This window comes from Macaca fascicularis, chromosome 2 (genome assembly GCF_037993035.2).
Source record: "Macaca fascicularis isolate 582-1 chromosome 2, T2T-MFA8v1.1".
Taxonomy (NCBI): Eukaryota; Metazoa; Chordata; class Mammalia; order Primates; family Cercopithecidae; genus Macaca; species Macaca fascicularis.
The window spans coordinates 33,459,070-33,486,433 of record NC_088376.1 but is presented as its reverse complement, the minus strand read 5'-3'; the positions used below and the strand labels follow the sequence as shown (position 1 = coordinate 33,486,433).

The 27,364-nt window shown below is 36.6% G+C and overlaps 1 protein-coding gene across 1 annotated transcript in view; it reads right to left on the bottom strand.

Moving 5' to 3' along the window:
* Nucleotides 1-1,539: 1,539 nt before the first annotated feature.
* The window catches only part of COL6A5 (collagen type VI alpha 5 chain), a 123,624-nt gene continuing 97,799 nt past the window's right edge, over nucleotides 1,540-27,364 (bottom strand). The window contains exons 38-41 of the mRNA XM_065539880.2: nucleotides 16,886-17,572; nucleotides 15,399-15,495; nucleotides 14,456-14,700; nucleotides 1,540-2,348 (exon numbers count right to left, since the gene is read on the bottom strand). Of these exons, the coding sequence (XP_065395952.1) occupies nucleotides 2,323-2,348; nucleotides 14,456-14,700; nucleotides 15,399-15,495; nucleotides 16,886-17,572 (1,055 nt within the window). The 3' untranslated portion in view covers nucleotides 1,540-2,322. The remainder of the gene's footprint in view (nucleotides 2,349-14,455; nucleotides 14,701-15,398; nucleotides 15,496-16,885; nucleotides 17,573-27,364) is intronic.

Here is a 27,364-nt window from a genome sequence, read left to right as displayed (position 1 = left end):
AATTGCTCCTCCAAGGAAACAATGCCACTTAGTATCACCCATCTTGGCTCTTATGTGCATCAAATTGTGCTGTGCTCTATGCCTCCTCAAATGACCAGATATAAAATTAATTTCATATATTGATCAACATTATGTGGCATATCAGTGAAGGGGACAAGTTTCCCAGATGGTCAATGTTTAAGAAGAACCATTATCTCAGAAGGTTACCTAACTCTAATGACCTTGACTTAGTGCAAACTCCTCAAGGTCAAGTGGAGTTATCTAATTAAAAAAAAAATCCCTCTCAATTCCTAACATAGTCCTGGATGTAGCACAAGGATTTACTTGAATTTTGCAGTTTTATTACTTAATTTACTCTTTTAAATTATGGAATGTCAGGCATTGAAATACGTATAAAGAATATACATATTTCATAAGGAAAGTACATCTTTTCCATCACCCAGTTTAAGAAATAAAACATTATGATGATAATTGGACCCCCACTTTACCTCTTACCACTGAAAGATAACCATTGTCTTGAATCTGGTGTTTGTCATCCCCACATATGCCTTTGCGTTTTCACTCCAGTTGTCAGTGGCCATAAACATTATGTGGTATTGCTTCCCAGGTTTTAAAATGTTGTATAAATGATGTCATAATGTATCCTTCTGCAACTCTTTCTGGTTCAATATTATCTCTGAAATTTGTCTGTTTGCAGATACAGCTCCAGTTTATCAATTTAGCTGCTGTATCATATGCTATTGTATGAGTAGACCACATTAGGACATTCATGTTGGCTTCAGCTCCTCTCTAAAACACACAGTGCTGCAGCGAACATGTTTGTATTTGGTTCCTGGCATATATATGTGAGAGCTTCTTACACATAGCTGTAGAGATCTAGTAGTGGGTTTGCTGGGTTTTAGGATATGTGTATCATCCATCTAACTAAATATTGCTACAGTGCTGTTTAAACAATTTACAATCCCATCAGCAGAGGGTGAGTTCCTGTGGCTTCACATTCTTGATAATCACGTCATTTTCAGATTTAGGTATCTGATGTATTTTTCATGCGTATGTTTACACACACACACACACACACACACACACACACACACACACACACACCCCTACACATATCAGAGTTCTTAGGGGAAAACAAAACTTTACTAAATGAGTAGAGTTGAATCTGGAACTTCTCAGAGAGCAATAAATGGTAACTATAAAAATCTCAGCAACTTAGAATTAATTGGATTATTTTTAAATTATACAAATAACATCAGTAAAGTCAAGGACAATTATACAAATAACATCAGTAAGGTCAAGTACAAAATAGCCTATGGTATTATCCCATTAACATGGTCATTTCATTTTTTAATATAATAGATGCTCATTGACTTGGTAATTACTTGTTGCCTTAGCCAAATTGAATGATTTTTAAAACTAATTCACTGTTAGCTAATTTTACATTTTATGTAAATGTTCCAAATATATTTAGTCTTCTACTGGTGTTCTATTAGGGTTGAATTAGACTGTAGTTAAATAATAATGATCAGAACAAACTTCCAAGTCAGACTTGTTTTTATTTTAGCAATTATCTCTTGCTACATTATAATTCCCAAGAACATCTCTGGTCACATAGAATATCTGTGCTTTTCCATAATTCTTTTGCTGCAAACATTCAGTATACACAAAGCAAAGCATTCTAAAATATAAACAAAAGATTATAGCACAAAATAGAGGTTCATAAAATTAGCCTCATCACTTTTTTCTATTTCACCAGTTCCATTCTTTTGTTAATGTCCTTGTGAAGAGCAAACATTAACTATGGGTGATAGTATCCTGACAGGTGGGTTTTAGAGGACAATCACTGCTAGATGAAATGTTAGGTTCATCCCAGAACCAACGACATGGGCGTGGCTTTCCAGTTTTAAGAATGAGTAGAAGATATTCCTAGGAAATTCCAATTCTAAATGCTTTTAGGGGAGTCCAATCTGAGATATAGATGTAAGGAAAATAATGACAATCTTTTTCAGACAGATACATCATCAAAATCGATGCCTGAACTGTGCAGAGCTTTCAAAGAAAAGTTAACTCTTATAGGTAGGTTTCCCCAGTTCTCAGGAGAAATGAAATCACTCCGGGTTTGTCAGGTCTTCTTACTGATGTCTTCACTCAGAAAATGCTTCTCCTCAGATTTGGGATGGAGAACAAATTTAGCATGCTATTATCCAATTGTTTTTGTGAAAAGTCCCTGTCATTTACCACTGCCTCTAATAGATGATTATACATTCTGGTTAGAACCACATGGGATTATACATGTCAGTGGAGCTATCTTCTTTTCTCCTATGATGACCTTGTGTCTTCACCATCTGCAAAATATAAAAATATTCACTGCTTTTAATGTCATTATATTTGTTCAAAATGTTCCTCCAGGGCCTGCTCCTTTATATGCCACATATAAAACAAACACAATATTTTTGTCATTTTCAATGGTCAAAATAGAAGTCCAGCTCAGGGTGATGTGATAATAGAAATAAATGAACAATATATAAGGAGAATCATAGACATAATTCTTCCTGGAAGAATGCTGGTACATTAATGATTTGACATTCCATGCTTAGCAAATATAGTGGTTGGTATTAAGTAGGTGCTTGAAGGGGTATGCAACAGACAATATCGAGGTTCTGTCCAGAATCCTTCTAATCTTTCTTTTTTTAACATTAATTTCTAGGACAATATTCCTTCATTTTCTGTCTTCCCCTTCTTGGCCTCCCTCCCCAACCATTGCCATATGAGCTTTTGCTTCCAACATCAGTACCTACTATTCTTCGAGGGCTGCTGTTAGCTACTGGACCTGTTTTAACCACATGCACCATGAGTACCTGGAGTTTACATTCCTCTTGACAGCAGCTCTTGACCAATCAATAACCTGGGAGGAAGTAAGAAAGTCCAACTTTCTCTTTATCCAATTTGCCAGTCTGTGTCTTTTAACTGGGGCATTTAGCCCACTTACATTTAAGGTTAATATTGTTATATGTGAATTTGATTCTGGTATTATGATGTTAGCTGGTTATTTTGCCCATTAGTTGACACAGCTTCTTCATAGCGTTGATGGTCTTTACAATTTGTTATGTTTTTTGCAGTGGCTGGTACTGGTTTTTTCTTTCCATATTTAGTGCTTCTTTCAGGAGCTCTTGTAAGGCAGGCCTGGTGGTGACAAAATCTCTCAGCATTTTCTTGTCTGTTAAGAATTTTATTTCTCCTTCACTTGTAAAGCTTAGTTTGGCTAGATATGGCATTCTGGGTTGAAAATTCTTTTCTTTAAGAATGTTGAATATTGGCCCCCACTCTCTTCCGGCTTGTAGGGTTTCTGCAGACAGATCTGCTGTTAGTCTGATGGGCTTCCCTTTGTGGGTAACCCGACCTTTCTCTCTGGCTGCCCTTAACATTTTTTCCTTCATTTCAACCTTAGTGAACTGATAAGCAACTTCAGCAAAGTCTCTTGCACATTGATACAAAATCAATGTGCAAAAAATCACAAGCATTCCTTTACACCAACAATAGGCAAGCAGAGAGCCAAATCATGAGTGAACTCACATTCACAATTGCTACAAAGAGAAAAAGATACCTAAGAATACAACTTACAAGTGTATGTGAAGGACCTCTTCAAGGAGAACTACAAACCACGGCTCAAGGAAATAAGAGAGAAGACAAACAAATGGAAAAACATTGCATGCTCAGGTATTTCATAATCAATATTGTGAAAATGGCCATACTGACCAAAGTAATTTATAGATTCAATGCTATCCCCATCAAGCTACCATTGACTTTCTTCACAGAATTAGAAAAAAACTACTTTAAATTTCATATGAAACAAAAAAGAGCCCATATAGCCAAGACAAACCTAAGCAAAAAGAACAAAGCTGGAAGCATCATGATACCTGACTTCAAACTATATTACAAGTCTACAGTAACCAAAACAGCATAGTATTAGTACCAAAACAGATATATAGAACAATGGAACAGAACAGAGGCCTCAGAAATAATGCCACACATCTACAATCATCTGATCTTTGACAAACCTGACAAAAACAAGCAATGGGGAAAGGATCTCGTATTCATTAAATGGTGTTGGAAAACTGGCTAGCCATATGCAGAAAACTGAAACTGGACCCTTTCCTTACACCTTATACAAAAATTAACTCCAAATGGATTAAAGATTTAAACGTAAGACCTAAACCCAGAAAAACTCTAGGAGAAAACCCAGGCAATACCATTCAGGACATAGGCATGGGAAAAGACTTCACGACTAAAACACCAAAAGCAATGGCAACAAAAGCCAAAACTGACAAATGGGGGGATCTAATTAAACTAAAGAGCTTCTGCACAGCAAAAGAAACTATCATCAGAGTGGACAGGCAACCTACAGAACGGGAGAAAAATTTTGCAATCTATCCATCTAACGAAGGGCTAATATCTAGAATCTATGAGGAACTTAAACAAATTTACAATTAAAAGAAAACAACCCCATTAAAAAGTAGGCAAAGGATATGAAGAGACACTTCTCAAAAGAAGACATTTATGTAGCCAACAAACAAATGAAAAAAGGCTCATCATCACTGGTCACTAGAGGAATGCAAATAAAAACCACAATGAGATACCATCTTACGCCAGTTAGAATGACGATCATTAAAAAGTAAACAACAGATGCTGGAGAGGATGTGGACAAATAGGTACGCTTTTACATTGTTGATGGGAGTATAAATTAGTTTCAACCACTGTGGAAGACAGTATGGCGATTCCTCAAGGATCTAGAACCAGAAATACCATTTGACCCAGCAATCCCATTACTGGGTATATACCCAAAGATTTATAAATCATTTTACTATAAAGACGCATGCACACGTATATTTATTGCAGCGCTATTCACAATAGCAAAGACTTGGAACCAACCCAAATGCCCATCAATGATAGACTGGATAAAGAAAATATGGTACATATACACCAGGGAATAATATGCAGCCACAAAAAACAATGAGTTCATGTCCTTTGCAGGGACATGGATGAAGCTGGAAACCATCATTCTCAGCAAACTAACACAGGAACAGAAAACCAAACACTACATGTTCCCACTCATAAGTAGGAGGTGAACAATGAGAACACATGGACACAGAGAGGGGAACATCACACACTGGGGCCTGTCGAGGGATGGGGGGCAACGGGAGTGATAGCATTAGGAGAAATACCTACTGTAGATGACGGGTTGATGGGTGCAGCAAACCACCATGGCACATGTATACCTATGTAAAAAACCTGCACATTCTGCACATGTATCCCAGAACTTAAAGGATTAAAAAAAAAAAAAAAAAAAAAAAGGAAGCCTAACTCTCTTGCCTCAGCTCAGAACATCTCTGCAGCCTAACTTAGACGCCTGCGTTTCCTTGAAGGATCAGGCTTAAGCTGCCCTCTATGGGACTTCGCCTGAGATGACACCCTTATTTGCCTTCCACTCCTTCCCTGTCTTGCTTCCTTCCTTACTGGTTCTCCTGTGGGAACTCCCTCAATAACTCACATGCACAGAAATTCCCAACTCTGGGTTGGCTTCAGGGGAATCTGGTCTAAAACAGAATCTTAGAGAGGCTCCAGCCTAGTTGTCTGAAAAAATTTTGCTTACAGCCACACCTCAAAGGAAAACAAAACATCTACTTCTTGCCTTGAACATTTTAAATGTCTATTTTTTTCCATTATGAGTTTAAGTGGTTGAAAAAGATGTACGTTGTGACATATTATAAAAACTGACATTTAAAAATAAAATCTCAACATTTCTCTCTTAACTTATCCAACAGAGTCTACCATTATTTACCAAAAATATATGCAAACATGCTCATGTTTAAATGTCAGATAGTTTATAGTGTTCATTTCTCTCCTTAAATTTGTATTTCCCTTCCACTTTCCCCATAGAATTTCATTCTAACTCTAATATGTTTATATGCTTTAAAATATTTTGTTTGCCTAATCATAATTCTCTGTAAAAATATATATATTTAAGTGTATGTTCTTATTTTCTATGACGATAAGCTTCTATGTATTAACACTTTTTAAAGATGAATTATCATTAGAATTTATCAAAACAATATATATATTTAAATTTTGGTAATTCTATTAAGACAAAAAGTAAACATTTTTGCTCAAAATACATTTATTAATGAAATGGATAGTTTTTCCCTGTTATTTTTACTTATTACTGTTTTTGCTAGAGTAAGGCAAGATTTAATATCAGAATTGATAGAATTATTAATATCTATTGTTATATATTTAAGCACTGATAAATATTATTTATATCAATGGATCTTGAAGGAGTTTTATCAGAGCAATGTCAAGCAACTATTTGACTTCTTTCTGAATCATATCCCAAAAATCACCCAGTAATCTTTCAAAAAGTTTTACAAAAGAATCAGTTATCTAGTCATTTAGATGACATTTTCTAATTTCTGAGAAATATTTTTTTAAAAGTGCTTTACCAAATTTATCAAACGGCTATTAATTATACCCGTTACTCTTTTACGGAGAGGCACTGTATTTATCTTGAAAAACTAAAATGTTTGCAAAAGTTTAATATTGCTAAATTAAGCACACTTGACACTTATATTATTAGTATATTTTTTGATAAAATATTTTAATCATCTTTTCTGTATGTTTTTACTTCAGAATTTTGAAACTTCAATTTAGTTCATTCACTTTATGAGAAATGTTCCCCATGTAGCCTAATTGGAAGAAATGGTCTTTATTGTAAAAGCCAATCCACACACGCTCTGCCTTTGAAAGAGTCTAATCTCATCTCTCAGTTGAAATAATTATGGTATTGGGGGTTCCTGTGATGATATCTTACTATGATTCTATCCCAAGATAGGTTGATAGCTCTTGCCATAGTGGGTTTTTGTTTTGTTTTCTGTTTTGTGGCTTTTGTTTTTTGTTGTTGTTTGTTTTTGTTTTTTTTTTGTTTTTTGCCTGACAAAAGAATGCTTGCTCTCTGTTTTAGTCTATTTAGGATGCTATGACAAACTACCATAAACTGGGTGACTTATAAACAAGACAAATCTATTTCTCTCAGTTCTGGAGGTTGGGAAGCTTATGATCAATGCACTGGCCCATTCAGCATCTAGTGAAGGACCTGCTTTCTGGTTCAAACGTGGTGCCTTCTCACTAAATTTTCACATGGTAGAAGGGAAGAGGAGTCCCTCTGTCTCCTTTATTATAAGGACACTGATCCCTCCATAAGGGATCCACCCCCACGACTTAATCACAAATGTCCTAACTCCTAATACCATGATCTTAGGGGTTAGGATATCAACATATGAACTTTGGGGGGACACAAACATTCAGGCCATAGCATTCTTCATCAGTCTATCTCCAATACACTCACTGTTTGTTCTCATGGAAATCCCAGTCAGGAGAGATACACCCTTTGACAATAGTTGGGAAATGGGAGGGGCCAGATTACAAAATGAAATTTATCATCATTGCTATCACCCTCACTCCATGATACACCGGAATTCAAAACGTTCTAACATGAGTTCAAATACTCCATTTCTAGCAACACACTTCTTCCTTAACAGAAGTATGTACAGGATGGAAAAGATTTGAAGCCTTACCTGGGTTTATGGTGCTTTGATTAAAGAAAGACTACAGACAGAATATTTTTAAATGACTCCTAGTTTGACAATCCCCACTCCACCCCACCCCAAATACCTCCCTAGAGGGGTTTTACATCTAGAGCAAAGCACCACAGTTAGATTCAGAATGGCCAAGAGATGTGCTGTTTAGTGTGTGTGAAGTGGGGGATGTTTTTAAAAGGGGATGCAGAAAAAGATGCCCTTCTGTGATTCCTCAGACACAAGTACATTCTCAGGTAGATGGAGCCCTTTAAGACTAGCCTTTGAAATCCACGCACTGGAAAATCTTTGTGTGTCACCCAGTATGTATACCCCAGTATAAAAAACACTGGCCTTGTCTAAGCTTTTCATTACACTGAGAAGAAAGTTTAGGACCAGAGCAATCAGGTAACTTCTCAAGATCATAAAACCAGTTAGTGACAGAACTAAAACTAGCACTGGAGTCTCCTCATTCCCAATCTGGTGTTCTTTTCACCATAACCACTAGCTCTGATATCATTTGTTATCATCACTGTCATCATCAACATGATCACAATTTTAAATAGTAGCTAACATTTATTAAGCTTTTACTCTATGCTAAGAGCTGTTTGAAGTACTTCATATTCATTTACTGCTTACATTAGCCAATGACATAGGTTATATTATTATCCCCATTTTGCAGATGAGGAAACGGAAGCTGAGAGAGGCAATGTGACATGCCCAAGATCACATGACCAGTAATTGCAGAAATAGGATTCAAATTTACAGCTGGCTCCAGGATTCACTCTTTCAACTCCTGTTTCCTGAAGTGTTTACTACAAAATACTAGCCCTATAAAATGCGTTAAAAGATTCTGTGTCCAAATTGGTTTGATTATAGCTGTTTTCTCAGAATATTAATATAATTTAATATTCCATTAAAGACAATAAAAAGTCCTGCAGAAAAACCCATATCTACTTATCAGTGATTTCTAGAGAAATTTTTTTTTCCCAAATACCTATTAATATCCAATGAAAGGACCCCTATTAAAGAAGTCTGATTTAGACTTGATATTTATAACACTAGGTCAGTGGTTCTCAAACTCTGGAGGCTCCACCTCCAGAATTTCTGATTCGGTAGGTCTGGGATACAATTCAAGAATCTGCATTTCTAATGAGTTCCCAGATGATGGTGATGTGGCTAGTCCAGGGAATAAACTTTGAGAAACACTACAGTTGATACTGGAAAAATAAAGACTAAGAAACAAGCCTTGGGTTTGGCATAAAGAAAAAAAGATACAGTTCCACTTAAAAATATCTACATCAAATTGTTGAAAATGTACTTTATAATGAGCAAACAGAAAATCTGTCCTTTAAGTAGAAATATATAATGAAAATATCAAACAAATGGACAGGTGAAAAGGAAAGTTCAATCTCTTTAGGAAAACAAAAGATGAATAAAATAACATAAAGTGATAATTCTATACAATGGATTTATATTTTTAATTGTCAAATAGATGATCAAACTTAGATAATTCAAATAGGGATAATACTAGTTGATTATATTCCAGGGATAGTGTGTACTTTGAGCTTTATATGCATCATCTTCAACTTTTCAACAACTCAGAGATAGATTTTATTATTTCTGTTTCATGGCCTAACTTTAAGGTAAACTTATTTTCTATAAACATAGAGTATGAATCACTATGACGAAAGTATTGGATTAATTACTGTGAATTCTTAGGTAAGATGCTTCAGATGTCTGTAGCTTCCATTTCCTTATCTGCAAAAAGATAAAGTACAACTCAGTGATTTCCAGTCACTAAGCTTTCAGGAGTGCAAGAAAAAGTCAAGCTGATATTTTCTGAAGAGGCTCAGATTGACTTCACGGAGCAGGACTGGCCAAGTATAACTAACCCAAGCTGTTGGCTAGAGATCTGAAAGAAAAAGAATTAAAGACACCATCTATTTCTAGATGTATAACATATCATTACAATAGAAAAATGCAGAAAACTTTTGGAGAAAATAATGAAGAATAATAACAAACAACAAAGATGCACACTTGATGATAATCCTTTTGATTCTACCAACCTTACTATTTTCAGCAGCAAATCACCTTGAGATATGTAAAGCTGTCTAACAGGAATGATTCAACCAGGATTTATAGCAGTGTTTTGCAAACTTGAATGCACATTGAAATCACCTGAGAGCTTCAAAAAACAAAACAAAACAAAAAAAATAACTGATGCCTGTGTCTTACCTCTAATGTAACTTAATTGATATGGGGTGTGGGCAAGACTTTGGACTTTTAAAAAAATAACTAGGTGATTCTAATGTACAGACAAGTTTGGGAACCACCATTTTACAGGGTTCTTTCCTGTGAGTAATTTTTAATTATATCCCCTGCTATAAACTGAAATGTGTCTCTTGCCCACAAATTTATATAGTGAAGCCCTAACCCCATGTGACTGTATTGAAGACAGGGCCCTTAAGGAGGCATTTAAGGTTAAATGAGGTCGTAAGGGTGAAGCCCTGATTTTACAGAATCGTTACCCTTATAAAAAGAGAAAGTGACACCAAGATCCTCTTTCTATCATGTGAGGCCAAGGAGAGGAGGCAGCTATTTGCAAGCCAGGAAGAGAGCCCTCATCAGGAACCTTATAGGCTGGCACCCTGATCTTGGTCTTCCAGCCTCCACAACCATGAGAAAATAAATCAATGTTATTTAAGCCACCCAGTCTATGGTCTTTGTTACGGCAGTCCAGGCAAACTAATACACCTTCTCTTCAACCCACTGTTTCTGTTTCTGATCTACCCCTTATTCCTTCCTCCAGATGTTTGTAAAGCATCCTGAATCAGAAGTTACCAAAACAGAGTCACTAGCAAGGCACTAAACCTCTTTGAGTCTCAGTTTCTCCATCTGCATACTAGGGATATTAATTCCTGTCTCTCACAAAGGGTTTTTAAGGGAATCCAATGAAACCATGGGTATGAAATTATCTCACAGACAGTACAGCTATTCACATGGGCAATCTGTGTCTGGTTCTCACCACTTTCTCTTACTCAGCTTTCCTCCCTTTCAACCACCCACTTGATTTCTCATTTGTGTCCCTTCCTTAATTTCACCTGCCCAGTATGTCTCCTGCCCACTGGGTCACCGGTCATTTGACCTCACTCCAACTCCCTGGCTGTCACATATTTCTCCTTTAGAACAGGTCTGCTGGTGACAAGTTCTCTTAATTTTCCTTCATCTGAGAATACCTTTATTTTGTCTTTATTCCAGAGGGAGAGGGATATATTTACTGGATATAAAATTCTGTGTCCATAGTTCTTTTCTTTCAGTACATTAAAGAAAAAAAAAAAAAAGAAGTTGTTCCACTGTCTTCTAGCCTCCGTGGTTTCTGATGAGAAATCGACAGTCATTTGAGTTGTTCCCTTATTGTGTATCATAGTTTTTCCTTAGCTGCTTCAATATTTTTTTCTTTATCCTTGGTTTTCAGCAGTTTGATTATGATGTGTCTGAATTGTTGTTGTTTTTTTTTTTTTAGCTGTTAAAATCTGTAAATTTATATCTTTTAACAATTTAGGGGTAATTCACCAATTTGGGGGAATTTTTGGTCATTGTTTCCTAAAATTTTTTTTTGGCATGAATATTTCTACTTCCCTTATGGAATTCTAGTGAAACAAATGTTAGACATTCTGATACTCAACAAGTCTCCAAGGTTCAGTTTGCCTTTTTCTCAATCTTTTCTCTCTTCAGTTTGTATAACTCTATAATTAATCTTTCTTCAAGTTCATTGACTTTTCTTTTTCTTTTCTTTTCTTTCTTTCTTTTTTTTTTTTTTTTTTTGAGACATGGTCTTACTCTGTTGCCTAGACTGGGGTGCAGCAGCATGATCATAGCTCACTACAGCCTTGACCTTTGGGGCTCAAGCAATTATTCCACCTCAGCCACCTGAGTAGCTGGGACTATGTACAAGTGCAAGACACCACATCTGACTAATTTGCTGTTGTTTTTGAGATGAGGTCTCACCATGTTGCCCAGGCTGGTCTTAAACTCCTGGGCTCAAGTGATCTGCCCACCTCAGCTTCCCAAAGTGCCAGAATTACAGGTGTGAGCCACTGCACTCAGCCTTCACTGACTCTTTCTTCTCTCATCATCACTCTGCTATTAAGCTCATCCAGTGAATGTTTTAAAATTTTAGATATTGTATTTTTTACTTCTAAAATTTCCTTTGGGTTCTTTTTTGTGATCTCTATTTCTCTGCTTGAAAATGTCTATCTTTCCATTCATTTAAAGTTATTTACCTTTACCTCATAGAGCATACTTATAATAGCTACTTTAATGTCTTTGATCATTGCAACATTAGAGTCACCTTGAGGTTGGCATTTGTTGGTTGTCTTTTTTTTTTTTTTAAGAATTGTTCACATCTCCTGGTTCTCTGTATGTTGCATAATTTTGGATTGTATCCTGAACATTTTGAATATTATGTTGTTTAGACTCTAAGTACTGTTATGATTCTCTGTAGAATATTTTTGTTTTAGCAGGCAATCATCTCAGGTTCAGCATGCAAGTGCTGTCTGATTATCTGTGAGTAACAGTCACAGTTTAGTTTCTAGGGCCTTTGCTATCCTTTCTGGGTCTTTCTTATCCATGTACAGTTTAGGGAAGAGCCTGAGACTTATATAGGTCCCCTAACTACAAGTAGAGTGTTCCTTTGTTCAGCTCTCTTCTCTCTAAGGTTACCCACACATGCTGGCCCACGAGGTCTTCTTTTCCAGTTTCTCTGGCCAGAACTACTTGAGACCATCACTACGACAGTTACTGCTGTTACTACTTGAGACCGTCATTACAAGTTCCTACTGTTACTGCTTGAGACCATAATTATGAGACTGAACAAAGGGACAAACGTAGAAATGAAAACTTAAGACAAAAGAAACTTTTAAAGGAAGGGGAACAAGAGAAGAAGAGAGCTCCCTGCTTCTAGTGAGCAAAGTCAGTCCCTGAGCTTCCACTGCCCTTTGTATTTATTGAGTAGCAAGAGCAGAGAGGAAGAGGTAATGATGGGACAGCTGCTTAATTGATCGCAGGTTCATATCATTACTAACAGGCTTCAGATGTACCTAATTACAGAAACACTTGCTTTTGGGGCATGACTGCCCTCAGCATTCCTTCTGGGTGGCATATGCAGTGGGTCAGTTTGCCAACATTCTGCATTTATGAGAACAGTTTGCTGTTTACTCAAATAGCCTCCAGTGGTATACTGAGTTGATCACAACCCTCACTCTTTCAGCCTTCAGCAAGAAAGAAAGGGTTTCTCTTTAATTTTAAGTGTCTAGCTTTCCACTTAGCTGCCAACTGATGCCTGCCTTCAAGGCAAACCCATGAGAGAAAAGGTGAAAAAAAGTAGGACGTTTTTAATGCAGAGGGCCTCTTTTTTCCTAGTTCTTCTGGCCAAAAAGATGGGGTTTCTAAGGAGGTTCAGCCATCTACTTCACTGCCACACAGTTCCTGTCTTTGGACTTGCCCTCAGCATAAAGCCTCAAAAGAAGAGAGAAAAGAAAATGAGAAACTCATGCCCCTTCACAATATACGTGCTTTTGCTTACTTTTCAGAGTCCTCAGGTAGTTGCTTTTTGTATTTCATCCAGAATTTTCAGTTGTAATCAGTGGAAAAGATAAGTGATATGGGCTTATTCCATTTTGAAACAAAAATGAACTTATTCCATTTTGATGAGAACCAGATATTTCAATATACTTATATTTAATTTTTATTATATCTATCTTCTCTCTGTGTGTGTCTGTATTTTTCCTATTTTCTCTATGTTCACTTCTCTTATTTTCCATCATTTTGCTGATTTTGTTCTCTCTACATATAGATATACCTACAATTATACCCATATCTAAAACTATACATATGTTTATGTATGTGTGTGTGTATATATATATATCTAGAGCTTTAACTATATCTATATTTATAAGTGTGTGTGTGTGTGTGTATATATATATTTTGAAGTATACATACATGCCCCTGTATGGGATTTTATTATATAAATATCCAAAATTTATTTTTTTATTCTGCTTTTATAAACATTTTACTACATGATTTTTGGTTAATATGTATATTTCTATTGGGTATATACAATGAAGTAAAATTGCTGGGTCATTGGATATACATATTTTCAGCTTTAGTAGATACCCAGGAATATTTATTTTAAAGTCATTTCCCACATGACTCTGGGACACAGAAAGGACTGTGAATCACTGCCGTAGAGCCAATAGCTTCCTGCTGTCCATCTCCTATTTTGCTTTTAGCTGTAGGTCCATTTCCCCACCCAGCCTATAAAGCTGCCCACAGTCTCCACAGAGATCTCAGAACCATGGTGGCCTTGTCCTCTCTATGTCCCACTGAGGCTGAGGCTCAGCTAGGGGCCTCCATCTCAAACCACAAAAGCTCTAGTTGCTAAAGGAGAGAGCAGATATCGAGTATTAAAACTCTGGAGGCTCCTTGCACAGTTCCCCTTCACCCCAATCTTGGACAAAGATGCAGGGCTGCTCCTGCTTACTTGGGATCTGCTGTCCTTGTTCTTGTCCCTCCCACTTCCCAATTTCCTGACTCCACACCAAGCATTTATACCTGCTTGTAATTCTGAATATGTCAACAAAGACTATTTTTTGCCTTTCTGAAGTTTTATCTCCCTTGGATCCTTAGATGATAAGCCCCTCCTTTATCCTCATCCTGTCATCTCTGCCTCTCCTAGTGAATTCTAACTGCTCATCTTCCACCAGGGGAAAATCCAAACAAAGGTACTTGAGGGTCTTCAACTCTATGGTACTCAAGATTACCTTCTTTTTCTTGCTGTTTATCAACCACTAGAGCTGAAATTTCTTCTAAATGTGCTTTTTCCTTGTCTTTCGTTGCCAATTTCTCAGTTGAAAAGAGCAGGTATAACTTCTGCATCAAATCAGTAGCTGTCCCAGAACCATTACTATGATTGTTCCCTAATACAAGGAAATGTTGCACCTGGGAATCAAATTCATCAAACAGCTCACCATTTTCTGTCTTTATTTCATATATCCCAGGAATAAGTCTGAAGTAATAGAGAAGAGAGATAAAAAATTAGTTAGCCAAGTCCCCTGAAAGATTAAATGTGAATACCAGATAATATAAGAGGAACCCATTTTATGTATGTGATTGGAATAGTCCAAGTGCAGTTCACGAATGAAATTTGACTTGTGCAATTTTCTAATATTCTGAAGGGAAATTAGACATTTGTCTCTGCAGTTTAGAATTCCAAACCAATATAATTTCTATCATGAAATTTTTATTGAGTACTTAGGGTTGTACTTTGTAAAATCAAACTTGAAAGAATCTTTCCTGCCAATCCTCATATGTGTTTTGTTTTCTAAATCGCCAAATGTCGTGTTTTGTTTTTTATGTTTTTATTCTGCTCTAAAATTGTTACATGGCATCTTTGATATAAGTTTTCTGTTTTGGCAGTAACCAATATTAGAGTTACGTTATCTAGTTACTGATAAGGTACTAATAGGAGGCATTTTTGGTAAAACAAACAGAAATGGAAACATAGTTCTTTCAAATATAAGTCCTGTTCTATCTGTGATTAATTTCAGACCTGTGCTATCATCACAAACAAGTAGCATTTAAAACACACACACACACACACACACACACTTGGATCTTGAAAACTAAAATGCTGTTCATTTCACAGTTTTCTTAAGGACTGTTTCCAGTTGTGGTATGATGCAAACTTGGAATTTCTCAACTCACAATACAGTGTTTTCTGTGCCACCGTTCTCTGGGTTGGGAGAGGTGATGTTAACACATGTGGCTTTCATATCTTTGGTGGGATATTTGTTGATGGCACCTGGAGAGAGAGTGGGCTGGTTAGTCTACATTTTACCCATCTACATTATTATCTCACCCAAAGTCAGTTCATCTTTTCATGTGGTTGGCAGTGTTTTCAAGAACAACTTTTATAACAGACTTGGCAAAATAGGCACACTCTAACATGGAAATTGTTTGTTCTTGGCAGAGTCAAGAGGATACAGCCAGTCATTGAATAAAGAATTCCAATGCTCTATCACAAACTTGTGATATAATTTAAGGACATCTCTAAATTCTTCCTATCATTTGTTTCTCTCCCTATAAAAGGAAGATCTTTCTAGAAGACTCTTATTTTTTAAAAAAATTATTTATTTTTTATTTTTTGAAAATACACTTTAAGTTCTGGGAGAAGACTCTATTAGCTATTGAAATTGTCTGCCCTATTTATCTTGGGGTTGGGAGAAGCCACATTTTTACTTGCTACTAAATATAACCGCTAAATTCCAAGATTCCTGAGAACTATGTAAGCCCTGGGGCTTTATGCATTCCAGAAAACCTGCATCCTTGTGATTCTCTAGTAAACTTGCAGCAGCTGCAGAGACCATTCAATGTAACCTCTGCCACATTCCTAATTCCCAGCACAGGCTACGATTTGTTTGATGTTACAAGGTTTTGGATGTGCTGCTATATGCTTGTCTAAAGCCACAACACATGAGCAGAGGCTGGGGCAGCCACCCTCAAAGCCCCACTGTGTAAAGACACCCTTAAAAATCCCTGCCAGCTGTCTGGAATAGAGGCTTCAGAGGAGATTTGTCCCTATGGTTCATAAGAATTCAAGTCAGAACTAAGGTTAATTTATAATGACAAGACAAAATAGAAGTCCTTGGAGTAGGTGGAGGGCAGTGTCACTGCGATATTATTTATTACAGCAGTACACCTTGCTAAGGGTTTAGTAATTAAAGTATGATTTACGAGACAAGAGCAGAGCCCTGGGGTCAGAATGTGAGGGGTTGAGTCTAGAATTTACTAATTATTACTTGTGAGATTTTAAGCAGTTTATTTAACATTTCTGAATCTCAGTTTTTTCACTTACAAAATGGGGTTATAAATACCTTCCTCTGAGGACTGCACTGAAGATTAAATGACACAATCAATTTACAGAACCTGACACATAGTAAACACTCACAGGTTAGGGCTAAAGGGCACTTTTCATCCATTTGAGGATTTCCTGGCTAAAACTTTGGCAGTGCAGCAGCAAGGCTCATGGTCAAAAAATCTGGGAATTTTCTCTGAGATTTTTTACTGCCTCCTACTCACTTATACTCTACCACCCTTAACTGAAGTGAGGATCATTTTACTAAGTCTGCTGATGGACTGTACACAGAAACATTAAATCTATCGCAAAAACAATCAGAGAATTAATGACTTACGTCTGATTAAATGGACAAATGGCTTGACAAACTTGATGATATAGTTCCAATCTGGCTTGTGGGTTCGGCCAAGTTGGACCAAGTGATGATCCAGAGGGTGGCTGGCTAATTCTTCCAATTCTTTGTCATTGTGTTTAGGGCCAAAGGAAAACACAAATATGGAGTAGCCTTGACACTTAACTCTCAGAGACACATTCCTTAAGACATCTTTGTCTAACTGGTTGGTTTCGCCAGCAGATACTACAAAGATAACTTTGTTTTTCCTTAGATTGGGGGTTCCTACAAAGACATTGTCAATTGTCCACTGCAAGGCATGGCCAATAAAAACATCTCCATTGAGCTGTTGAGAGTCTTGGAGATGATGTTTCATTTGGTGTATACTGTTATAGGTAACCAAATCAAATTCCAGGTAGACAGGGCAATCTTCAGTGTTAGGCATATAGCCTGGGGGAGAGTAGCTCAGGACAGCAACCCTGTCTCCTAAGGTGGAGGTCAGTGGATCAGGGGCGATGTGAAAGTAATCAAGCACTGAGGTTATAAAAGCTTTTACTTCCTTAAACTCATCACTTCCTACTCTTTGGGAAGCATCTATAAGGAAAGCCACATCCATGTAATATTCTTGAAGAGAGACATCTCCAGGTTCATTAGTATGATCTGGTTCTTCTTTTCTGCCATAATTTTCATGTCCTGCAACAGAATAACTCAAGTCATTCTTTTTAATGAAAGATAAGTTTGGAGCTCCTAGTCATGGATGGCAAATACACAGCATAAGGGTATTACCATGCTTCATTTCCATACTCATGGCAGACATCAATAATCACATTGCTTGTTCCCAGATGCACCCTCCAAATCTGTACCCACATAGCACATGCAGAGCCATTACCATTTGACACATATTGTCACATAAGAAAAAACCCATTTGCTATCCTATCTCAGATCTTTGTGAAAGGACTGATTTATCCTCCAGCGATTTTAATATGCAAGATGAGAAACATTCATTTTTAATGTACTCCACATGGCTAAAAACTTTGGAGTACACATTTGCATGAAATTTAATTATATATAATGACCTCAAGAGAAAGTAGAGATACTAAAGTTACATTTATTGGTGGCACAAGCACAAAAACCTTTATATATGTATTAAAAATATATATCATACAGCAATGTCGTGAGAGCAAGTATAAACAAGTGCTGACTTTGGAATCTAAATGCTGTGTGAGATATGACATACTCTAAGAAGCTGGTACTCAAAGTGCCTGCAAACAGTTCATCAGCCCACTTTAAGGTAAGGAGTTTGCACCATGATGTAAGTCAACTATATTACTAAGCACACTGATTAGTTCAGCTGACATTTATTTATTTATTTATTTTCAAGCAAGACTTTCTCTTTGAAGAAAACATTGTCTTGATTTATATTCTGAGACAAGCTTCTTATCTTGCTGCAGACCAGCACTTCAAGTAGCTCTGCTCTAAGCCTTAGGGATCATGAAGCCTGTCTACAATCATATGAACGATGGCTGATTGGTGAGGCGGCAACAGGAAATGCCAGCTCGGAAAGACAGGAAGTAGATGGCCAATGTTCTTTGGTTTTATGAAAGAAGGGAATTTGTGAACCTAATCAAGAAAAAGTAGATTTTTAACTGGCAGAAATGCATTGATCTCCATTTCTACTCAACCCTTTATTAGATACTTTTACATTATTTTAATTCTCACAACAACAAATGAGTCAACCTTTATTAATACTATAAACCTAATATAGAAATAAAATGTCAAAAAAATACCCCACCACCATGGGTGAAGTTATTAACTGTGAAAATGCTTTATTAGATAATGTTTGATGGTTAAATGGGCCCTGCCTTCCAGTATAAATTCCATATTATCTCTTTTAAAATCTATTGTTGGATTTAACTTGCTAAAATTTTCTTTAGAATTTTGCATCTATGTTCACATCTGTATGAACGATGTTCTGTAGTTGGTCGGTAGGTTCCCTTTCATGTAATGTCTTTGTGTGGGTTTGGTATCAGGGTAATCTGGCCTCAAAAAATGAGTTGGGAACATTCCAAATCTACTCTTCTAGTTATTCTGAAATATGCAATAAATTATTGTTAACTGGTGTTAACTTTAAAGTATATAATAAATTATTGTTAACCATGAGAACACTAGATCTTATGCCTTCTAATAAGTATTTTGTGCCCACTAACCAGCACTTCTTTATTTCCGCCTCCCTATTAGCCTTCCTAGCTTCTGTTAACCACCATTTTATTCACAGATATCCCAGGTATCCAGATTTGATCATTACACATTGAATGCTTCTATCAAAATATAACATGTACCCCAAAAATATGTACAACTATTATGTATTCATAAAAATTAAAAATAATAAAATGAATTAAGTGAGTTGTGAAATATTCCCTTTTCTTTAATGTTCTGGAAGAGTTTTCATAGAATTGGTATTAGCTCTTCCTTAAATTTTTAGTTGAATTTACCAGTGAAATCATCTATACCTGGAGTTTTCTTTATGGGAAGATTTGAACTACAAATTCAATCTCATTAATAGGTATAAGGCTACTTAGGTTACTTCTTCTTGAGTAAGCTTTGGTAGTTTATACATTGCGAGAAATTTGTGTATTTTACCTAAGCTGTCTTATACACAAAAGATTGTTCATAATATTCCCTGATTATCCTTTTAATATCCTTGGAATACATCTCCCTTCTCATTTCTGATATTGGGAAGTTGTGTCTTCTCTTTCTTCCTGGTGAGTTTGATTATAGATTTATCAATTTTATTGATCTTCTCAAAGAAACAACTTTTGGGTTTATTGACTTTATTGTTTCTCTTTTTTCAATTTCACTGAATTCCACTTCATTTTTATTATTTTCTTTCTTCCACTTGCCTTGGGTTTATCTGGTTCTTCTTTCTCTGATTTCTTAAGGTAGAAGTTGTGATCATTGATTTGAAACATTTCTTTTTTGTCAATATAGGCATTTAATGCTATTTATTTCCTCCTAAGTACTGCTTAAATGGAACCTCAAATTCTGGCATATTGATTTTATTTTATTTCCAAATATTATACTTTCTAATGTCCCTTTTATTTATTCTTTGACCACAGACTATTTAAAAGTGCTTTATTTAGTTTCCAAACACTTAGGGAGTTTTCAAAGATCTTTCTGCTATTGATTTATAATTTAATTCTGTTTCAGTCAGAGAACACATTTGCTATCACTTGAATCCTTTAAAATGTTGAGCATTGTTTTATGGTCCACAACATAGTCTATCTTGGTAAATGTTTCATGTGCACTTGAAAAGATTATATATTCTACTGTTGGTGGAGTGTTCTACAAATGTCAGTTCGGCCAAATTAGTTGACAGTGTTGCTCAAGCCTACTATATTCCTGCTGATTTTTTCTTTCTTTTTTTTTTTTTTTTAAATCAATTATTGGGAGAAGATCCTGAAACTAACTAATACTCTTTTCATTTTTTTAATATTTTTTCCTTCATGTTTCATTTTGGAGAATTTCTATTGCTATGTTTTCAAGTTTGCCAATCTTTTTGTTTTGCCAAATCTAATCTTCCATTATCCCATTCAGTGTATGGTTCATCTCAGACACAATGGTTTTTGACCCTGCAAATTCTACTGGAATCTTTTTATACCTTTCATGTTTCCACTTAACTTTTTAACATATTGAATACTGTTACAATGACTGTTTTGATATCTTTGCTAATTCTAACATCTATGTCTGTTGTGGTTTGTTTTTGAGTGATTATACTCTTCATTATGTTTTGTGCATTTCTGCTTCTTATGAGAGACATTGTGAAATTTTCCTTGTTAGGTGTGAAATACTTTTGTATTCTTGTAAATATCCATGTGCTTAGTTCTGGAAGGCAGTTAAGATACATGGAAAGAGTTTGATCCTTTTGGATCTTGCTGTTATGATTTGCTAGGTGAGCCTAAAGCAGTGGTTAATTCAGGGCTAATTATTTCCTATTGCTGAGCCAAGACCTTCCTAAGTTTTCTCCCCATTACTATGTGAATTATATTCTTTTCCAGTCTTGCTGGTGGGAAAAAAACATGATTCCTAATCCTGTTGAGTAAATGGCACTATTTTAAGAGGGTTCTTTCCCTGGTCTCAGGTAATTCCTTAACATGCATGTGCTGTCAATACTCTTCTGAATAACCCAGGCAGACCCTCTGCAGACCTCTGGGGTTTACTCTCTGTGCAGTTATCCCCCTCTGGTATCCCACTCTGTCAGCTCTCACTGTCTTGGTCCTCCTGTTCTCTCAGCTCTGACTCCTCAGCTCCAGGAGCTCAATGGGCTCCTCCTCAATGCCCTCTTCTTGTACCATGGCCTGAGATCACTCAAGGCTATAAGCCAGAGCACTTGTAGCGTTCATCTGTTTCCCTTCTCTAAAGATTACTGTAAATTTCCTAATGTCCAGTGTCTTAAAAGTTGTTATTTCATATATTTTGTTTGCATTTTCTCTTTTGTTTGTTACAGTTGTGAGGTAAGTCTAACTACTTTACTCCATCTTGGGCAGTTCTAAAAGATGAGAACTGACCATCTTGTTTGAGATGCTTCTTTTCCTTCTTACAAAGGACTAAGAACTGGTCATATATACACCCCATTCTTCCTTTATCACTAAATACATTTATAGTAATTGAACAGGATTTTGCATTGCAGAAACATGTTTGAAATTTATGGGCCTCCTATTCTCCACCAGGAACCCAGGGGCAAACTCTTCTTAGAATTTCTGGTCAAGATTGAGGTCCCTGATTAAACAACCAAACATGAAACTAGAAGTGCAGACCACAGCATATATTTTGTATTCTTTGCACATCACCACCAAAAACACTTCTAGAGTTCTCAGCCATAGCGTGTTAGGAATTGTGAAGATTAATTAAATGAACATTTCAAACTTTTTGGAGTCTGTGATCCTTTTTGGAGTTTTGGAGTTGACTAACCATTACCTGTGATGTTACCGTGATCTCTGTTTTTCAACTACAGCATTTCAGTTTCTTTAAAAAGGCCAACCAACACAGTTTGTTAAACATAAAGAAAAGCATGGCTGGGTGTGGTGGCTCATGCCTGTAGTCTCAACACTTTAGGAGGCTGAGGTGGGAGGATCACTTGAGGCCAGGGGTTCAAAATCAGCCTAGGCAACATAGTGGACCTATCTCTACAGAAAATTTAAAAAATTAGCCCGGCATGGTGGTGTGTGCCTGTAGTCTCAGCTACTCTTGAGAGGCTTAGGCAGGAGGATCGCTTGAACCCAGGAGTTTGAGGCTGCACTGAGCTGTGATCACACCACTGCATTCCAGCCTGGGCAATAGAACAAAATGCTATCTCTAAAAAGAAAGAAAAAGAAAAAGATATTCATAATATTCTAGTAGAGTCATAAATATTCTAGTGGAAGCAAAAGGGTTAACTTACCATGTTAGTGAAATATTTTTTTCTGCAAGCCCATACCAGAAATATTACTGTTTTTCCAGTTTTTTCTTTATAAATAAGCAAAATCTTAATCATTTTCTAAAATACCCCTCAGAACTATTTTCTAAAGAGGTATATTTCATCTACAAAATGTCTAAAAATAGGTCCCTTCCCAACTTACAGGACTAGAATGAGAATCTCTGAGGCTAAATGTGGATGATGTACCTTGAAAACTCTAAAATTTAGTCAAACCCAAGGTGTGATTATTCTACTTGGAGAATAATTCATCTTACTTAGGGAGACAAGGTCTTCAAAAATATTTTCTTTCAAGATAATCTGGCAGAAGTGTGGATAAAATATACCCACAGCTCACAATGGTGCTGTGTATTTTCTGGAAATGTCAACCCAGCCAAATTCTCATCTTCAACTCTGTGAAAGAATTTCCTTAGAATGGCAGAGGAAGGGGAACTGACTCACTTTCCTATGGGCAAGATTTGGAAGGAATTAGGGATTCAGCAGAATTTCCAGGGAAGCACCCCCAGAGAGTAGCCTGACTTTGGCCAGTGACTCAAGCCACAACACCAGATGTGCTCCAGTAATGTTAGGGAGAAGCGGGGCTGGAAAGGAAACTTAGAGAAGGGAGGCTCTGAAGGACTTGGGCCATCTGGACTGGGATGAGATATGCTGTGAGGATGCTATGCTGCCTTTCATGGCATTTGTGGGAAATCTCAAGATATGCATGAGTTATCCAGTGGCCTGCTTTGAAATTTGTTCAGGGGACAAAATTAACCATGTGTTCTTCATAGGCAAGCTACATGTACAATTGAGGCTACTTGATGTGTGAGGTTCTGTCCAGATGAACTGTAGCTAGTATTTTCCAAGTTGATTTTTTTTTTATGATTTCCCATGAGATTAGCAGTACTTTCTTTTGGCTTTTCTACTTTCTTAGTATTTAATCAAGCATTTAGTTTGCTTCGGGTCTTGTGCTCAGCTCTATGCTTGTCTTCTTTCATTTAATCTTCCTTGAAGCACTATGAGGGTAGAATAATCATCATTTCCATTTTACAGATGAGCAAACCAAGCCTTGGAAAGGGTGAATGAGTTGGCTAAGAAAGGATGGCTGATAAGTGGTAGAGGCAGGATTTGAACCCAGCTTGGTCTAGCTCCTTCAGAAGAACTGGTCATTAGAGATGAGAGTCTAGCAGAAACATGAAGTGACTCATCAACCAGCTCACTTAAGGCCCTGGGACCTGGTGTGAAAAATGTGCTTCTCAGTCAATGGCTGTTCCTTCTGGCTGAAGCCACCAGAGAATGTTTTCTTCCAAAAGTAAGCAACTACATATGAATTAAATGCAATTTGTAATTTTTCTCTTCTTAGGCATTGTAGAACAGTGATTATCAGCAGAATATTCAGAGTTTGAGTCCTGCCTCTATCATTTGTTAACTTTGTGACCCTGAGTTTTCTCCATGCCTCAGTTTCATTACCTTAAAAATATGGAATATACCACAACCTTAAAAGGTTTTTGAGAAAATTAAAGTTTGCACCATGCTTTGCATATCCTAATTACTCCACAAATATAATTTTTAGAAAGAAACAAAGAAAAGTCTCAGGCATCTGAAAATCCTTCCCATGACAGTATATTATCCAAACCAGGACTTCTACTGAAAAAAGCAAAGTCAGCTGGTCTAATTTACACACACATGCACAAGTGTACAGATGCTTTCAGAAATGAGAACTCTCATTCCGTTGTGTTGACACATGCTTAACTTCAAGGAGTAGGCAATCATTCATACACCTCTCCACTTATCACTGCCAGCCTAGGCCCATCACCCCTCCTGTCTGGTAAAGTCACTGGTCAAGTTCTAAAGGCACGAGTTGGGGCAACAAAGGAGGCAGGCACAAATACGTATGTGTCTGATGGATGTCATTGATTTTATGCCTAAGGGAAATGTAGACATATTAAAAATTCTCTTGTTTTGCTGTTTGAAGTCCTTGTCCCTCATTTACCTGAATAAGTAGGGATGACTGTCTTAAAATAGATTTCATCCTTTTCTCCAAAGACTTATAATTCATGTCTTTTTGGCCTAGACTTTTCTAGGTGGCATTTAGATGATAAGAGTGAGTCTTGTGGGTCATTTCCTACTCTGAAACAGTAGTCTGCAGAAAGGGACCAGCACACTGAGAAAAGGCGATGCGTGTCTTAGGAGTCATTTACACCCAAATGACCTGGGATATGGCAGGTTGGTTTTAATGGAGTTATTTATTCTGTGCTCCATGCCTCCAGATGAGTTTATAAGAAGGTTTTTTTAAAAAATTTAAATTTAAAAATAGAATTGTGCCACAAAAACTATGATTACATGATTTAGTGATTTAGTTTATACTCAAATTTGGCCATCGGATATATCTCCTCATTTGTAAATGCAGAAATGACCATCACCAGGCAACATGGCATACGTTGCTAAAAGTCCGTGTTTGTGTGTTGATGGTCATGTTTTTGAATCCTGGCTCTGCCACTCACAGTCTACATGAATTTGTGTGAAGTTCTTAACCTTTACATCAGTGTCTTCATTTGTAAAAGGAAATAATGATAGATTTAATTTAATAAAGATTAAATAAAATCATGTCTATAAAGTGCTTATATGGTGGCTGGCCCATGGTTGCCCTCAATAAGCAGTAGCTTCTGTGACTACTATTATTCCTCATTCGTTGTTCATCAGTCAAGTGATACTGTGTATGCAATACTTTGAAAGGTATTGAAAGGAATGAATGTTGATCCCCCAAAGCATGCCACTTTTTAAAAAATTAAACTCAATACATTCTGAATTGAAGTAGTCATTTTTTGCACACACAGAATATACCTGACAGATGACAAGCTTCTTGAAGACAAAGCTTATGTCTGAGTCTTTTTTAAAATCTCCCTAATTTCCCCAAAAAGTCCACTTCAGGGCTTAGTTCAGAACAGGAGCCAAAGACATATTTGTTATATGAAAGAATGTCTGAATAGTTAAGGAAAAATCCATGCAAAAATCTAAGAGTCTTTTCATATAGTAAGCCCTCTATGAGGGCTGCCATCATCCAACTAACTTGCCATCACCACTACCACCACAGCCATCACCATCACCACCACTCTACCACTCCACCATCATATCTTCCTTCCATCACCAGTACCACCACCACCACACCACTGCCATCATTACCATTACTATTACCTCCTCACTATCACCATCATCACTACCACCATCACCACCACCCCACCTTCATACTTTTATCTCCATCACCATCAATATTATCACCACCACCATCCCTACCACCCACCTCAACCACAACCATCAGCAACAGCAAACATCTTCACTACCATCATCTTTGCTACTACCATGACCAGCACCAATGCTATCATCACCACCGCCTCCATCACCATCACCACCATCATCACCTACTTAATACTTCAAGTACCCAGTTTTTATTCCATTAGAAAGGGTCACATAACATAAAATGCCACCAACACTCTAGAACATTCATTAGTTGCAACAAATGATTGCACAAAACATACAGAAGCAATGTCAGTGTATGTCTGAATTCAGATAGTCCGCTTATTCTGAACCCTCAGTTTACATGCGTCTTGTTCACATGTGAAACTTTCATGGAAGACAACCAAAACTATAATGACAATATTAATGACAAATTGCCAAGCAAAAGGAAGTGTAGCCATCTCAGTTTACAGCTTAAAAGGAAGTAATGGGAGACTCAGTTTATTCTACAAAGAGCAATACGATGGTTAAGATTTCTTAATTATTTCATAAAACATGTTATTAAAATCCAGACATTACTACAATTCTGCTGCTGATTTCTTATTTGAAAAGTGTACCGATAGGAAAGCAGAACATTCAGCTGATGTTCCTTGGATGACTCAGAAGCCAATACTGCTGCATTTTATTCCAGTGCAGATTTAAATTTAGCCCAAGTAAAAATATACATTCAAGTTTGATACATGACAGCAAAAATTAGAAGCAATCCAAGTGTTCAAAAAAAGTAAATGGTCAAATACATGCATTCATTCCTCAAAAGGAACATTTTGAGAACATTTAAAAAATCAGTATGAAGCTTACAGCAATATAGAAAATGTTGTGACATAATATCATGTGAAAAGCAGGATATGCAATTAAATAAAACTGTAAACCTATATGCCTGTGGAAAAACAAAAGAACGTATTATGCATTAAAAATAACTCAATTTGCTAAATTGTTTGATTTGAAACTTGGTATTTGAATTTTATATGGTATAATAGTACTTTTATCATTTGTAAAAAATATATAGTAGAATCTTGGACATGTAATGAGGGAACAGTGGACAGGGTGTAGCAGTAGAGAGCCTGTCTAGTGAGTCTGTCAGTTCCACAAACTTGGGGGCATGAGGTTTCTTCTAAAACACTTCCCTTAAGAGTGACTTGATAGTTCATTGTTCTGAGGGGCTGTCCTGTGCATTGGAGAATGTTTAGCAATGACCTCTATTCACTAGATGCCAGTGGGGTCCTCCAATTATGACAACAAAAAATGTCTCCAGACGTTGCAATATGTCCCCTTGTGTGGGGTAGGGTAGAGCTACTCCCAGGTGAGTTTTTGCCAGGTCATCACTAATACCCTTCCAGTTCTATTATCCTAGGAGTAATTCAAAGCAAAAAATATATATATATTGGCTCTAAACACAAAACAATTTATAAATCAGAATAAGAGTATAGTTAGAAAAATTAAACAGAAAAACAAAACCTGTGTAAATTCCCTTAAGCATAACTCCAGCCTAGTCTGAAGCAGCAAGTGTTGCTTCTCATTTCTTAATGAGCTCATTGAAAAGAACATCAGTTGAAGTTATCCTAAGGCCTGGGGCTGCTTAAAGCTAGGAGCAGGCCCTAGGCTGAGTTTGGGTTGGTATTTAAAATGCATTACAAATTATCCTGTTTTTTAATTATGAAAGTAGATTAGCTGTATCTTAAGTACTGGTTAATACAGCATTTAAAAAACATTTCACAAGAAAACATCTGCAAGCATAATACAGC